The sequence below is a fragment of the Panthera leo genome, chromosome F3 (genome assembly GCF_018350215.1).
Source record: "Panthera leo isolate Ple1 chromosome F3, P.leo_Ple1_pat1.1, whole genome shotgun sequence".
NCBI classification, from domain to species: Eukaryota; Metazoa; Chordata; class Mammalia; order Carnivora; family Felidae; genus Panthera; species Panthera leo.
The window spans coordinates 4,006,698-4,019,682 of record NC_056696.1 but is presented as its reverse complement, the minus strand read 5'-3'; the positions used below and the strand labels follow the sequence as shown (position 1 = coordinate 4,019,682).

Here is a 12,985-nt window from a genome sequence, read left to right as displayed (position 1 = left end):
AGACATGAACAGACATTTCTCCAAAGAAGACATACAGACGGCCAACAGACACTTGAAAAGATGCTCAACATCATTCATCATCGGGGAAATGCAAAGCAAAACCGCAATGAGATGCCACCTCACACCTGTCAGGATGGCTAAAATTAACAACACAAGGAACGACAGGTGTTGGTAAGGATGTGGAGAAAAGGAAACCCTCTTGCACTATTGATGGGAATGCAAAGTGGTGCAGCCACTGTGGAAAAGTATGGAGGCTCCTCAAAAAGTTAAAAACATAACTACCCTATGACCCAGTAATTACACTACTAAGTATTTACCCAACGAATACAAAAATACTGGCCTGCCTGGGTGGCTCAGTCGGTTAAGCATCTGACTCTTGATCTCAGCTCAGATCATGATCTCACAGTCGTGAGTTTGAGGCCCACACTGGGCTCCATGCGGAGCATGAAGCCTACTAAAAAAAAAATACAAAAATACTAATTCAAAGGGATACATGCACCCCAATATTTATAGCAGCATTATTTGCAATAGCCAAATTATGGAAGCAGCCTAAGTGTCCATTGACCGATAAAAAGATAAAAAAGATGTATACACACACACACACACACACACACACACACACACACACAATGGAATATTACTCAGCCATAAAAAAAGAATGGAAACCTTGCCATTTATGACACCATGGATAGAGCTAGAGTGTATTCTGCTAAGTGCAATAAGTCATTCAGAGAAGTACAAACACCTTATGATTTCACTCATATGTGGAACTTAAGAGACAAAACAAATGAGCCAAGGGGAAAAAAAAAAGAGATAAACCAAGAAACAGACTCTTAACTACAGAGAATAAACTGATAGTTACCAGAGGGGACCATCTGTAAATATTCAGGATCACCCCTTTTAGGCCTAAAAGTGTATTGGCTATTGAGACAGTATTTCCTGTAGAAGGGTGTTCACAAAGAAATGGTCTGTTTGGGAGATACAAATATTTAATTAAAGTTCACAGTATAATATGACCAATTCATGGGGAAAGGGCAGTGAGACCACAGTACATCTCAATGGGTACTGTCTTATTAGAAATTCTCTACTTTATAAGTGAGAAGACTGAGTTCTGAGTTAAAGTGATTTTCCAAAGTCACATGGCTAGTCCATGAGAGAGCTGGGGTCTGAGACCATGCCCTTCCTTTAGGGACAGGCGAACCATGGCCTGGGGGCTAAATTTAGCCTACCACGTGTTTTTGTATGATCCTTGACATAAGACCGTTTTCCACATTTTTAAATGATTGAAAAAAAAAATCAAAAGGTATTTTGTGGTATGTGAAAATTGATGAGAAGAACAAATGCAAGAGAAATGTAGCTAAAATTAAGTTTCCTTACACCCCACAGCCCACTGATAAATCCCTGAGATGTGCAGAGCATGACCTTCCTCAAGGAATTCACGGCCGCCTTAATGTTGATATTTCATCAAAGACTAAAAGCGGCCTTATCTGAACAATAGGTTGCCCCCCCCAGGGGGCTTCTAACGTGCACAAATTCCTTAGAGACCTCCGCTATCGCTAACTCCCGCTAACTAAAAAATATATCATCAGTCACTCCTCATGATCCCAATGCAGCCCCTTCTTCCCATGGGTACTGTCCCCGTGCTATAATAAAAGCACATTTTTGCACCAAAAATATCTCAAGAATTCTTTCTTGACTGTTGGCTCACGGCCCCACATCAAGATTTATGTGAAATTTAAGTTTCAGTGTCCAGGAATCAAATTTTATGGGTACACAGCTGTGCCTGTTCATGCATATACTGTTTGCTCTACGAGGGCAGAAGTGAGTAGTTGCAGCAGAGACTGGCCCTTTGAAAATAAATTTGCTGCCACCTCCTCTACCCCACATGCTGACTGAGGTCAACTGCTGCAGGATGTGTGGGAGCCCTGAGCCTGGAGCTGTACTTCCAAAGGCAGTGCTTTCTTCAAGGGCGGAGAAAGCAGGGGGCCGTTCCAGGGAGAGAACAGGAGATGCAGGACGGAATGACGTGTTCTGAAAAGGAAGGAGAAGTCTATGCGGCTGAAGCATAGGGTGTGTGGAGATAACGGGACAAGACGTAGAGCCGGAGAGGTGGGTCAAAGCTGACTAGCCAATGCCAGGCCACAGAGTTCTGACTGTATCTGTAGTGCGGGGGATATTGATTGATATTGATATTATTAGTATTGATTAAGCTGATATTGATTAAGCTGCAGAGTCACCCAGATTTGTGTGTCAGAGAATAGAATCGCTGTTACCTGCTCGTTGTAAATTTCCAGCATACTGAATGTAACCTGTACAGAAAAGAACATAAAGTAAATATTCTTTGGAAAGTCATCTTTGGGGAAAAAAAAAAGTAATGTAGGAACAACAAAAATTTCCCACAAAGGGAAAGGCTATTATTAAATATACCAGTGCTCTATTTCACATGTCGTAAGAGATTCTTGCATAATTTTAATGATCTGGAGGAAGTTATTAATATAAATGAAAAACAGATATACACCTGTGTGTGTGTGTGTGTGTGTGTGTGTGTTTGTGTGTCTTTCAATCTCAATTGGAAACAGAAAAAGATTATTTTAAAAAAATTTTAATGTTTTTCTTTGTGAGAGAGAGCACAAGTGGGGGAGGGGCAGAGAGAGAGGGAGACACAGAATCTGAAGCAGCACAGAGCCTGACGTGGGGCTTGAACCCACGAACTGTGAGACCATGACCTGAGCCAAAGTCAGATGCTTAACCGACTGAGCCACCCAGGTGTGCTAGAAAAAGGTTATTCTTTATTGCTCACCCCCACTCTGAACATATGTACAGAAAAAGGGTGGTTTTTACCCTACTGTGCTTTTGGAATATTGCTGGACAAGCCAGCACCCCTTAAGCGGGAGACTGGAGGGCTATGAATGGCTCTAGCATAAAGAAAAGACCCCAAGATACTGACATTTGCCACCACCCCTCTACCAAGGGGAAGGCTGGCTTGTGCATTTCATTACCCCATCGTGGGTCTTGCCAGTCATGTCTCCTGTCCCCAGAGCTTCCAACTAACTTGAGTGTCACATGTTTTAAACAAATGGCCTAGGATTAGCAGACCAGGAAAGCCTCCAATATGAGAGAGCAAACAAACTGTAGAAAAAAGGAACTCCAAGAAAGCAGACAATGCACGGAGTAGAAGAGAACACTTTTAAAAGTCCTATAGGGGCACCTGGGTGGTTCAGTCGGTTAAGTGTCCAACTTTGGCTCAGGTCATGATCTCATGGTTCGTGAATTTGAGTCCTATGTTGGCCTCTCTGCTGACAACTCAGAACCTGGAGTCTGCTTTGGATTCTGTGTCTCCCTCTCTCTCTACCCCTCCCCTGCTCACACTGTGTCTCCCTCTTTCTCAAAAATAAATAAACATTAAAAAATATATTTTAAAAAAGTCCTATAATTCCGAGCATCAGACAGAGAAAGAATTCTATCCATGAAAAAACAGGATGCTATTACAAAGGAAAAAGAGAGTAAGAATGTTTGTACATTAAACTTGAGGAAAGATAGCCAAAGTGACAGTATAGTGGAAGAGTTATAAGATATAGTTGAGGAAATCTTCTAGAATGAAGGGGGAAAAAAGACCAAGAAGTGGAAAGCAAGAAGTAAAACATTATACAATTAGAACATTAGCACAAGAGGTCCAAAATCCAATTAAGAGGAGTTCTAGAAGGGAGAACAATTATAAAAGAAATAACATAAGAAAAGCTACTCAGAACTGAAGACAAAGATTGCCAGATTGAAAAGGTTCCCCCAAGTGTCCAGCACGATGAATGAAAAATGCTTACACTAAGACACACCAGACCATCAGGGGTGAAAATAAGATCCTAAAAGCTGAGAGAGAAGCTAAAAGTTAAAAAAAAAAAAAATAAAAAAAAAAAAGTTCACATAGAAAGAATTGGGAACCAGACTGGTACCAGACTTCTCAGCTGCAAAGTTGGAAATCAAAAGAAAATGAATAATGTTGCCAATTATTCTCAGAAATCTGGAATTCTGTTCTGGATACACTTCGATCAATGTGGGAGGAGGAAAAGGTATTTTCGGTGATGCAAAGATGCAAAGTATACCCGATCCACCTATCCTGAGGAAATTGCAGCAAAAGGAGAGTGTAAACTAAGAAACAGAAACATGTTGCATTTAGTAGTCCGAGGAGGCAGCAGAGAAGGATGTAGCAATAGAGTTCTAAAATGACACTTTGCAGTGGCCTTGGAGAAATACTGCTCCAAATCACAGCAGGAAAATGGAAGACTCTTGCTGAAGGAGACCTCCACCCCTGACTAATGGAGCTGATAAGTCTTGAATGTATTGGAAATAGGATTAATAGGTAGGTGACAGTGCATTGAGAAAAAACCCGCAGAGGGATTTATAGAATACCATACACATACACACCTACAAGGCAATTAAAAATTCAAAGAAAAACAAGCCCCACAAATTTTAAAATTAAAAAATTAAAAAATACTTGAAGAAAAACAGTGTAGAAAGGTGTTTATGTATTCCTTGGTTCAGCAGTGACTAATAGTTGCAGAGCTAAAATGCTAAACACTACTGATTTAACCAAATTTTACGATAACGCAGGGGTTATGTGGGCAAGAAAGCATCGTGGTGTATGGTGTGGGTGTGATGGGGATAAATTCTTTTACTGTGGCAAGAAGGTCAACAGCAATTTCAGACATTTTTACTAAGAGGAGAAAAACCAGCATTGTTTGAAAATATGCAGATGGATACCAGGGCAAATGGCGAAGCATGGAAGATGGTAACCTTTGGGCCACGATGGGCAAGGAGGGGAGGAAGGACAGCAAGACACTGGTGGCTTCCAACAAGGCTGTCAGTGCAATTCTGTACCATCCTTCCATTTAACATGTATGATCTGGGGCGCCTGGGTGGCTCAGTCGGTCAGTTGAGCATCCAACTCTTGGTTTTGGCTGAGATCGTGATCTCACAGTTCGTGAGATCAAGCCCCACATTGGGCTCTGCACTGAGCATGGAGCCTGCTTGGGATTCTCTCTCTTCCTCTCTCTCTCAAAAATAAACATTTTTAAAAAAAAGTGTACAACCCAATGGTCTTGAGTATATTCACAGAGCTGTGTAACTACCCCCACAACCTAAGTTAAGAATGTTTTGTCCCCTCCAAAAAGAACCCCATTAGCAGTCACTCTCCACTCGACCTTCTCTGTTCCTCTGTGCTCCGCCCCAACCCTAGGCAACCACCAACCCACTTTTTGTCTATATAGACTTTTCCTATTCTGGCCATTTTATGTGAAGAGAATCAAACGGTATGGTATCTTTCCTGTGTGGCTTTTTTTCACTCAGCATAATGTTTTCAAGGTTCATCCATTTTTAAATATTGCTTTGTTTGTTTTACTTTATTTTAGAGAGCGAGCACATGTGAGTGGGGCAGGGCAGAGAGAGGGAGAGAGAGAGAGAGAGAGAGAATCCCAAGCAGGCTCCATGCCCTGTGCAGAGCCTGATGAGGGGCTCAATCCCACAACCCTGGGATCATGACCTGAACTGATCAAGAGTCAGTCGTTCAACCAACAGAACCACCCAGGTGCCCCAAGTTTCATCCATGTTGTAGCAGGTGCCAGATGCTACAGTTCCTCTTACTGCTGAGTATATTCCGTTGTCTGGCCATACCGCCTTCCATTCATCCATTCATCACTTGATGGCCACTTGGCTTGTTTCCACTTTTTGACCTTCACAAATACGTCGCTGTGCAACATTCATGTATATGTTTTTTATGTGGACATAGGCCTTCCTTTCCCTTAGGTAATTTGGGTTCTTAAACTATGCTTGTATTACTTTGAAAAAAAATTAATTACAAAATTACTAATATACTATAATGTTGACAGTATTTAAGTGATGAGATTGTGAGCAGTTTCTGTTCTCTGCCTTGAGCACATTGCTTTTTAAATCAGGAGGAAAATTGAGATTAAAAAAAGGTGATGCATTGTCGAATTTTCATGACATAAATTTCACCTGTCACTTAGAGGAAACAAACACAAGCTCTGCTTACAGGTATTTGTAGATAATTTACCCTCATGTTTTAAAGACATTTGTTAATGGTTGCTGTCCATTGTGGTGATGTTGCCCACCTTCAGTGAATTTAAAATTTAGTGTGGGCCTTCTATGTTGGGGCAAGTAAGAAACTCTGCTGGGGAAACTGAGAAAGAAAATAAAAGTCCTTATTTAGAAATAAAAATCCATAGGGGCACGTGGGTGGCTCAGTCGGTTGGGCGTCTGACTTCAGCTCAGGTCATGATCTCATGGTTCAGGAGTTTGAGTCCCACGTCGGGCTCTGTGCTGACAGCTCGGAGCCTGGAGCCTGCTTCAGATTCTGTGTCTCCCCCTCTCTCTGCCCCTCCCCTGCTCATGCTCTGTCTCTTTCTGTCTCTCAAAAAATGAATAAACGTTAAAAAAAATTTTGTAAAGAAATAAAAATACATAAATGAAGATGAAGACACAGCCACAGTCTTAGCAGAAGAGGGGAGTAAAGGTGACTGTAGGAGAGTCAGTGACGGTCTTGTTGAGCAACCCCAACAATGATCGATCCCTTGGAGTGTTAGCTTTTAAGACAGCTGCTCTTAGGATATTCAAAATGCCTTAAAAAAATATTTCCTTGGGTTTGCCTCAGGACCAGAAAAATTCTACATTCTCGTTATCTGCAACTTGATTTTGTGATCCTGAAAACATTTTGCTATGGAAAATTAACATTATCCCCCAATAGAGATGCTGATAATTCGGGGCCAGGGATTTCCAAAATGAGAGAAGAAATCCCTCCAAGAAGGGATTTTAGGAGAGTACACACCTGGTATTCCTGATTTCTCTCCCGCTCCTCAATTGCTTGAAAGAGCTCTTCACATACATTTGGAATGATACCCTTGTTTGCGCCAAGCCCAACCATGGAATAGCTCTTTCCAGAGCCAGTTTGGCCATAGGCTAGGAGGGTGGCATTATAGCCTTGCCAAGCGCTGTCCAGAATTCCCCTGCCAAGATCATGGAAAACATCTTTCTGCAAAGAAGATCACAGGCACAGTGTTCAGCTCGGGCTTTTCACAATACTCTCAAAACATAAATATTCTGGTTTTGATGAATTGCTTAATTAGTACCCTATGACCTACTTGAAATAAAATTCTGATGCTCTCTTAGAACCAATAAAATAAAGCTGGAAACCAAAAATGAGATTTGGCCATTTGGAAAACACTGATGATCGTGAATCTTCAACTAGCTGGTGTCCGTCAATAGCAAATCTGTGCTTCTCACAGCCTTGCCAAAACCTAGCCTTGCTAGGTCATTAAAATTCAGCAATCAGACAAAAATTTCAAGGTGTCAGAGACTAGTCAAAGTGTCTCCTACTTTCTCTTTGTTCTTGACTCCAAACAATAACAATAACATCACAAAATCCCTGCATGATTTTGTTCCTCTGCTGCTGAGCTCTTGTGTGTGTGTGTGTGTGTGTGTGTGTGTGTGTGTGTGTGTGTGTATGTGTGGCCACAAGACCCAGTGGTTCTGGAGCATTTCTACAACACACATACATACGTGCCATACATACATATGGGCACACACTCCCTTTTTTAAGTGGGAGACACAGATGTCTGTGCCCACAACTGCTTGAAAGAGAAGATGTGGTCTGGCTCCTTCGTTATCTGGGCCATGACCACAGCCAGCAATATTCTCTTATTTGAGGCTGTTTCAAAAAGCACATTCTTCTCTGATCTCTAATATCAATAAAATAATAAGTAAGCTTGGAGTGCCTGGGAGGCTCAGCTGGTTGAGCATCCGACTCTTGTTGTCAGCTGGGGTTATGATCCCAAGTCATGGGATCAAACTCCGTGTCCGGCTCCGTGCTGAGTGTGGGGCCTGTTTGGGATTCTCTCTCTTCCTCTGCCCCTACCCTGCTAATGCCCACATGGATGTGCACTCTCTCTCTCTCAAACAAACAAACAAAAAAATAGTAAGCTTTACATGATCCCTCCATTGCAGTAGGTACATTTGTATAATTTATATAATTTTTACGTCTGGGAAAGATGCACATACCAACATAGTATGATTTATATGTGGACAATAGACAGGAACCAATTTTCTCATACTGTTCATTTCTCATAAGAAAGGAATACAAATTATTACACTACAACGTTTAGGGGAGCTTCAGGCCTAAGATGTAGAATTTGGCCAGTGGTTTCTGAAATCATCGTAATTATACTTTTCCCAGAGAAATGTGTTCTTACAAAGGGTACCTACTCTATACCTTAAGAGCGATTAGCTAAACCTAAGGAGCACCTACTAGGCTTAGTAAAGTAACTAGTTTTGGAGTTAGAATTACATTTCTAATTTCTTCCTACCCACCATCCTATCATCAAATATACGAAGCATTGTCCTACACTACGGTGTGTGAAATAGTAATTCTGCGATCTCGTAACAGGTGGTCAAAAAAGCTCGATGGTGGTCCTCATCCCCAAGTGAATTCTTTACAGCACAATTCCAGTCTTTTAAAACTATCTTTTCAAAAATCGAGATGTAATTGATATATAACATTATATTAGGTTCAGGTGAACAACATATGATATTTGTACATATTGTGAACTGATTACCAGAATTAGTCTTCTTGATAATAGCCATTCTACCTGGTGTGAGGAGATGTCTCGCCATGGTTTTGATTTGCATTTCCTGATGATGAGTGACATTAAGCATCTTTTCTTGTACCTGTTGGCTATTTGCATATCTTCTTTGGAGAAACTGTCTATTCATTTCCTCTGCCCATTTTTTAATTGGGTTGTTTGTTGTTGTTGTTGTTGTTGTTGTTGTTGTTATTTGCTATTGACTTGTATAAGTTCTTTATCTATTTTGGATATGAACCAGATATATGATGTGCAAATATTTTCTTCCATTTTGTATGTTGCCCTTTCATTTTGCTGATGATTTCCTTATGTACAGAAGCCTTTTTGGTCTGACATAGTCCCACTTACTTACTTTTGTTTTTGTTATTAAATCCAAGACATCATTTCCAAGACTGATATGTAGAAGCTTACCACCTATGTTGCCTTCGAGAAGTTTTATGGGTTTTGCCCTTATGTTCAAGTTTTTAATACATTTCAAGTTAATTTTTGTGAATGGTGTGATGTGGGGGTCCAGTTTCATTCTTTTGCATGTGACTGTCCAGTTTTCCCCAAACCATTTATTGAAAACACTGTCCTTTCCCCCGTCGTCTATGTTTGGCTCCTTTGTCATAGATTAATTGACTATATACACAGGGGTTTATTTCTGGGCTCTCTGTTCCATTCCACTGATCTATGTGTGGTTTTATGCCAGTGCCATACTGTTTTGATTGCCATAGCTCTGTAATATAGTTTGAATCAGGGAGTGTAATGCCTCCTGCTTTGTCCTTCTTTCTCAAGGCTGCTCTATTTGGAGATTTTGTGGTTTCACACATATTTTAGGATTGTTTATTCTATTTCTGTGAAAAATGCCACTGGAATTTTGATGAGGATTGCATTGAATCTGTAGATTGCTATGGATAGTGTGGAAATTTAACAATATTAATTCTTTCAAGCCATGAGCACAGAATATCTTTTCATTTATTTGTGTCTTCTTCAATTTCTTTCATCAGTGTCATCATTTTACGTACAGGTACGTATTATGTACAGGTCTTTTACCTCCTTTGTTAAATGTATTACTTGGTATCTTATTGTTTTTGGAAAAAACTCAAAACAGAATTGACACACATTATATTCATCCATTTAAAATATGCCATTTTAGGGGCACGTGGGTGGCTCAGTTGGTTAAGCATCCAACTCTTGATTTCAGCTCACATCATGATCTCATGGTTCATGAGTTTGAACCCTGCATCAGGCTGTGTGCTGATAGTGTAGAGCTTGCTTGGGATTCCCTCTCTTTCTCTCTCTCTCTCTCTGCCCCTGCCATGTGTGCACACATGCTCTCATTCTCTGTCTCAAAATAAATAAAAGTTTTTCAAAAAAATAACATTTTTCAAAAAAAATTCATATTCTTTATTGAAGTTGATATACAATATTATATTAGTTTCAGGTGTACAACATAGTGATTCTACAATTCTGTATGTTACGAAATGCTCACCGTGACATGTGTAGTTAACATCTGTCACCAAGCAAAGTGATTACAATATTATTGACTATATTTCTTTTGCTATACTTTTCATCCCTGTGACTTACTTATTTTGTAACTAGAAGTTTGTACCTCTTAATTTCCTATACATATTTCACCCATCCTGTACCCCCTCCCTTCTGGCAACCACATATAGTTCTCTGTATTTATGAATCTCTTTGTATTTTGTTTGTTCATTTGTTTTGTTTGATTCCACATGCAAGTGAAGTCATTTGGTATTTGTCTTTCTCTGATACTTCATTTAGCATAATATCCTCTAACTCAAACTGGTGTTGAGAATGGCAAGATTTCATTCTTTTTTTTTATATAGCTGAGTAATATTCAGTAATATTGAGCATATACACATCTTTATCCATTCATCTATCGATGGACATTTGGGTTGCTTCCATATCTTGGCTACTGTAAATAATGGTGCATTAAACACAGTGATGTATATATCTCCTTTAATTATTGTTTTCATTTTCTTTGAGTAAATACCCAGAAGTGGGATTTCTGTTTTTCATTTTGAGGGGCCTGTGTATTGTTTTCCATAGTGGCTGTAGCAGGTTACATTCCCACAAACAGTGCATGAGGGTTCCTTTTTTATCCACTCCCCTACCAACACTTGTTGTTTCTTGTCTTTTTTTGACATTAACCATTCTGACTGCTGTGAAGTGAGGTCTCATTTTGACTTGCATTTTTCTGATGATTAGTGACGTTGAACACCTTTTCATGCGTGTGTTGGCCATCTGTATGTCTTCTTTGGAACACGTCTATTCAAGTTCTCTCTCCATTTTAAAAATCAGGTAATTTGAGATTTTGTTGGTTTTGGTTTCATTTTGGTGTTGAGCTGTATAAATTATTTATGTACTTTGGATATTAACCGCTTATTAGATATATCATTTGCAAATATCTTTTCCCATTCAGTAGGTTGCCTTTCGATTTTGTCGACGGTTTCCTTTGCTGTGCAAAAGCTTTTTAGTTTGATGTAGTTCCAATTGTTTGTGCTTTGGTTTTCCTTGTCTGAGGGGACAGATCCATAAAAATATTGCTAAGACCATTGTCTAAGAGTTTACTGCCTATGTTTCCTTTTGGGAATTTTTATAGCTTATTATCATTTTTAGGTCTTTAACCCATTTCAACTTAATTTTTCTGTATGGTATAAGAAAGTGGTTCAGTTTCATTCTTTTGCAAGCAGCTGTCCAGTTTCCTAGCACCATTTATGGAAAAGACTGTTTTCCCCATTATATAGTCTTGCCTCCTTTGTTGTAGATTAACTGACCATATAAGCATAGGTTTATTTCTGGGCTGTCTATTCTGTGCCATTGATCTTTGTGTATGTTTCATTTGAGGAGGATGGATATTAACTCTTCTTTAAATATTTGGTAGAGTTTACCTAGAAAGCCATTAGGTTGTGCACTTTTGTTCGTTGGGAATTCTTTGATTACTAATTCAATTTTGTTACTAGTGATCAGTCTGTGTAGATTTTTTATTTCTTTCTTGGTTCAGTCCTGGTTGGTTGTATGTTTCTTGAGATTTATTCGTTTCTTATAGGTCATCCGATTTGTTAACCTATAATTCTTCTACTAGTCTCTTATAATCCTTTGTAATTCCATAATGTTTGTTGTAACTTCTCTTTCATTTCTGATTTTATGCATTTGAATTCTCTCTCTTTTTTTTCTTGTTGAGTCTGGCTAAAGATCTATCAATTTTTTTATCTTTTCAAAGAAGCAGCTCTTAGTTTCATAGATATTTTCTATTTTATAAGGATCTATTTCATTTATTTTGGCTCTGATCTTTGTTTTCTCCCTTCTACTAAATTTGGCTTTTGTTTTTTCTATTTATAATTCCTTTAGGAGTAAGGTTAGGTTGTTGAAGATTTTTCTTGTCTCTTGAGGCAGGCCTCTATCACTATTACAATAATAAACTTCCCTCTTTTTTAAAAAAATTTTTAAATGTTTTATTTTTTGAGAGAGAGACAGAGCATGAGCAGGGGAGGGGCAGAGAGAGAAAAGAGATACAGAATCCAGAGCAGGATCCAAGCACTCAGCTATCAGCACAGAGCCTGATGTGGGGCTTGAACCCATTAGCACGAGACCATGACCTGAACCAAAGTCAGACGCTCAACCCACTGTGCCACCCAGGTGCCCCTAAGTTTTTTTTTTTAATGTTTATTTATTTGAGAGAGCGCGCGTGCACACACACACACACACACACACATGGGGGAGGGGCATAGAGGGAGACACAGAATCTGAAACAGGCTCCAGACTCCTAGATGTAAGCACAGAGCCCGATGCGGGACTCGAGCCCACAAACCATGAGATCATGACCTAAGCTGAAGTCAGATGCTCAACTGACTGAGCCACCCAGGTGCCCCTAAATTCCTCTTAGAACTGCTTTTGCTGCATCCCAAAGATTTTGAACCATTGTGTTTCCATTTTGATTTCTTACCATGTATTTTTTAAGTGCCTCTTTGCTGTCCTTTGTTTTGACCCATTGGTTGTTTAGTGTCCACATGTTGGTGTTTTCTCCAGTTTTATTCTTGTAATTGATTTCTAGTTTCGTACCCTTGTGGTGAGAAAAGATGCTTGATGTGATTTCAAACTCCTTAAGTTTATTGATGTTTGTTTTGTGGCCTAACATGCACTCTACCCTGGGGAAGGTTCCATGTACACCCAAAAAGAATTTGTATTCTGCTGTTCTTGGATGGGATGTTCTGTATGCATCTGTGAGATTCATCTGATCCCATGTGTCACTCAAAGCCACTGTTTCCTTGTTGATTTCTGTCTGGATGACCTATCCACTGACATAAGTGGGGTGTTAAAGTCCCCTCCTATTA

General features: G+C 39.6%; 1 protein-coding gene across 1 annotated transcript in view; it reads right to left on the bottom strand.

Moving 5' to 3' along the window:
* LOC122212184 (kinesin-like protein KIF28P) overlaps window positions 1-12,985 on the bottom strand; it is a 73,679-nt gene that overhangs the window by 49,117 nt on the left and 11,577 nt on the right. The window contains exons 3-4 of the mRNA XM_042925902.1: window positions 6,836-7,039; window positions 2,274-2,309 (exon numbers count right to left, since the gene is read on the bottom strand). Coding sequence (XP_042781836.1) covers window positions 2,274-2,309; window positions 6,836-7,039 — 240 coding nt within the window. The remainder of the gene's footprint in view (window positions 1-2,273; window positions 2,310-6,835; window positions 7,040-12,985) is intronic.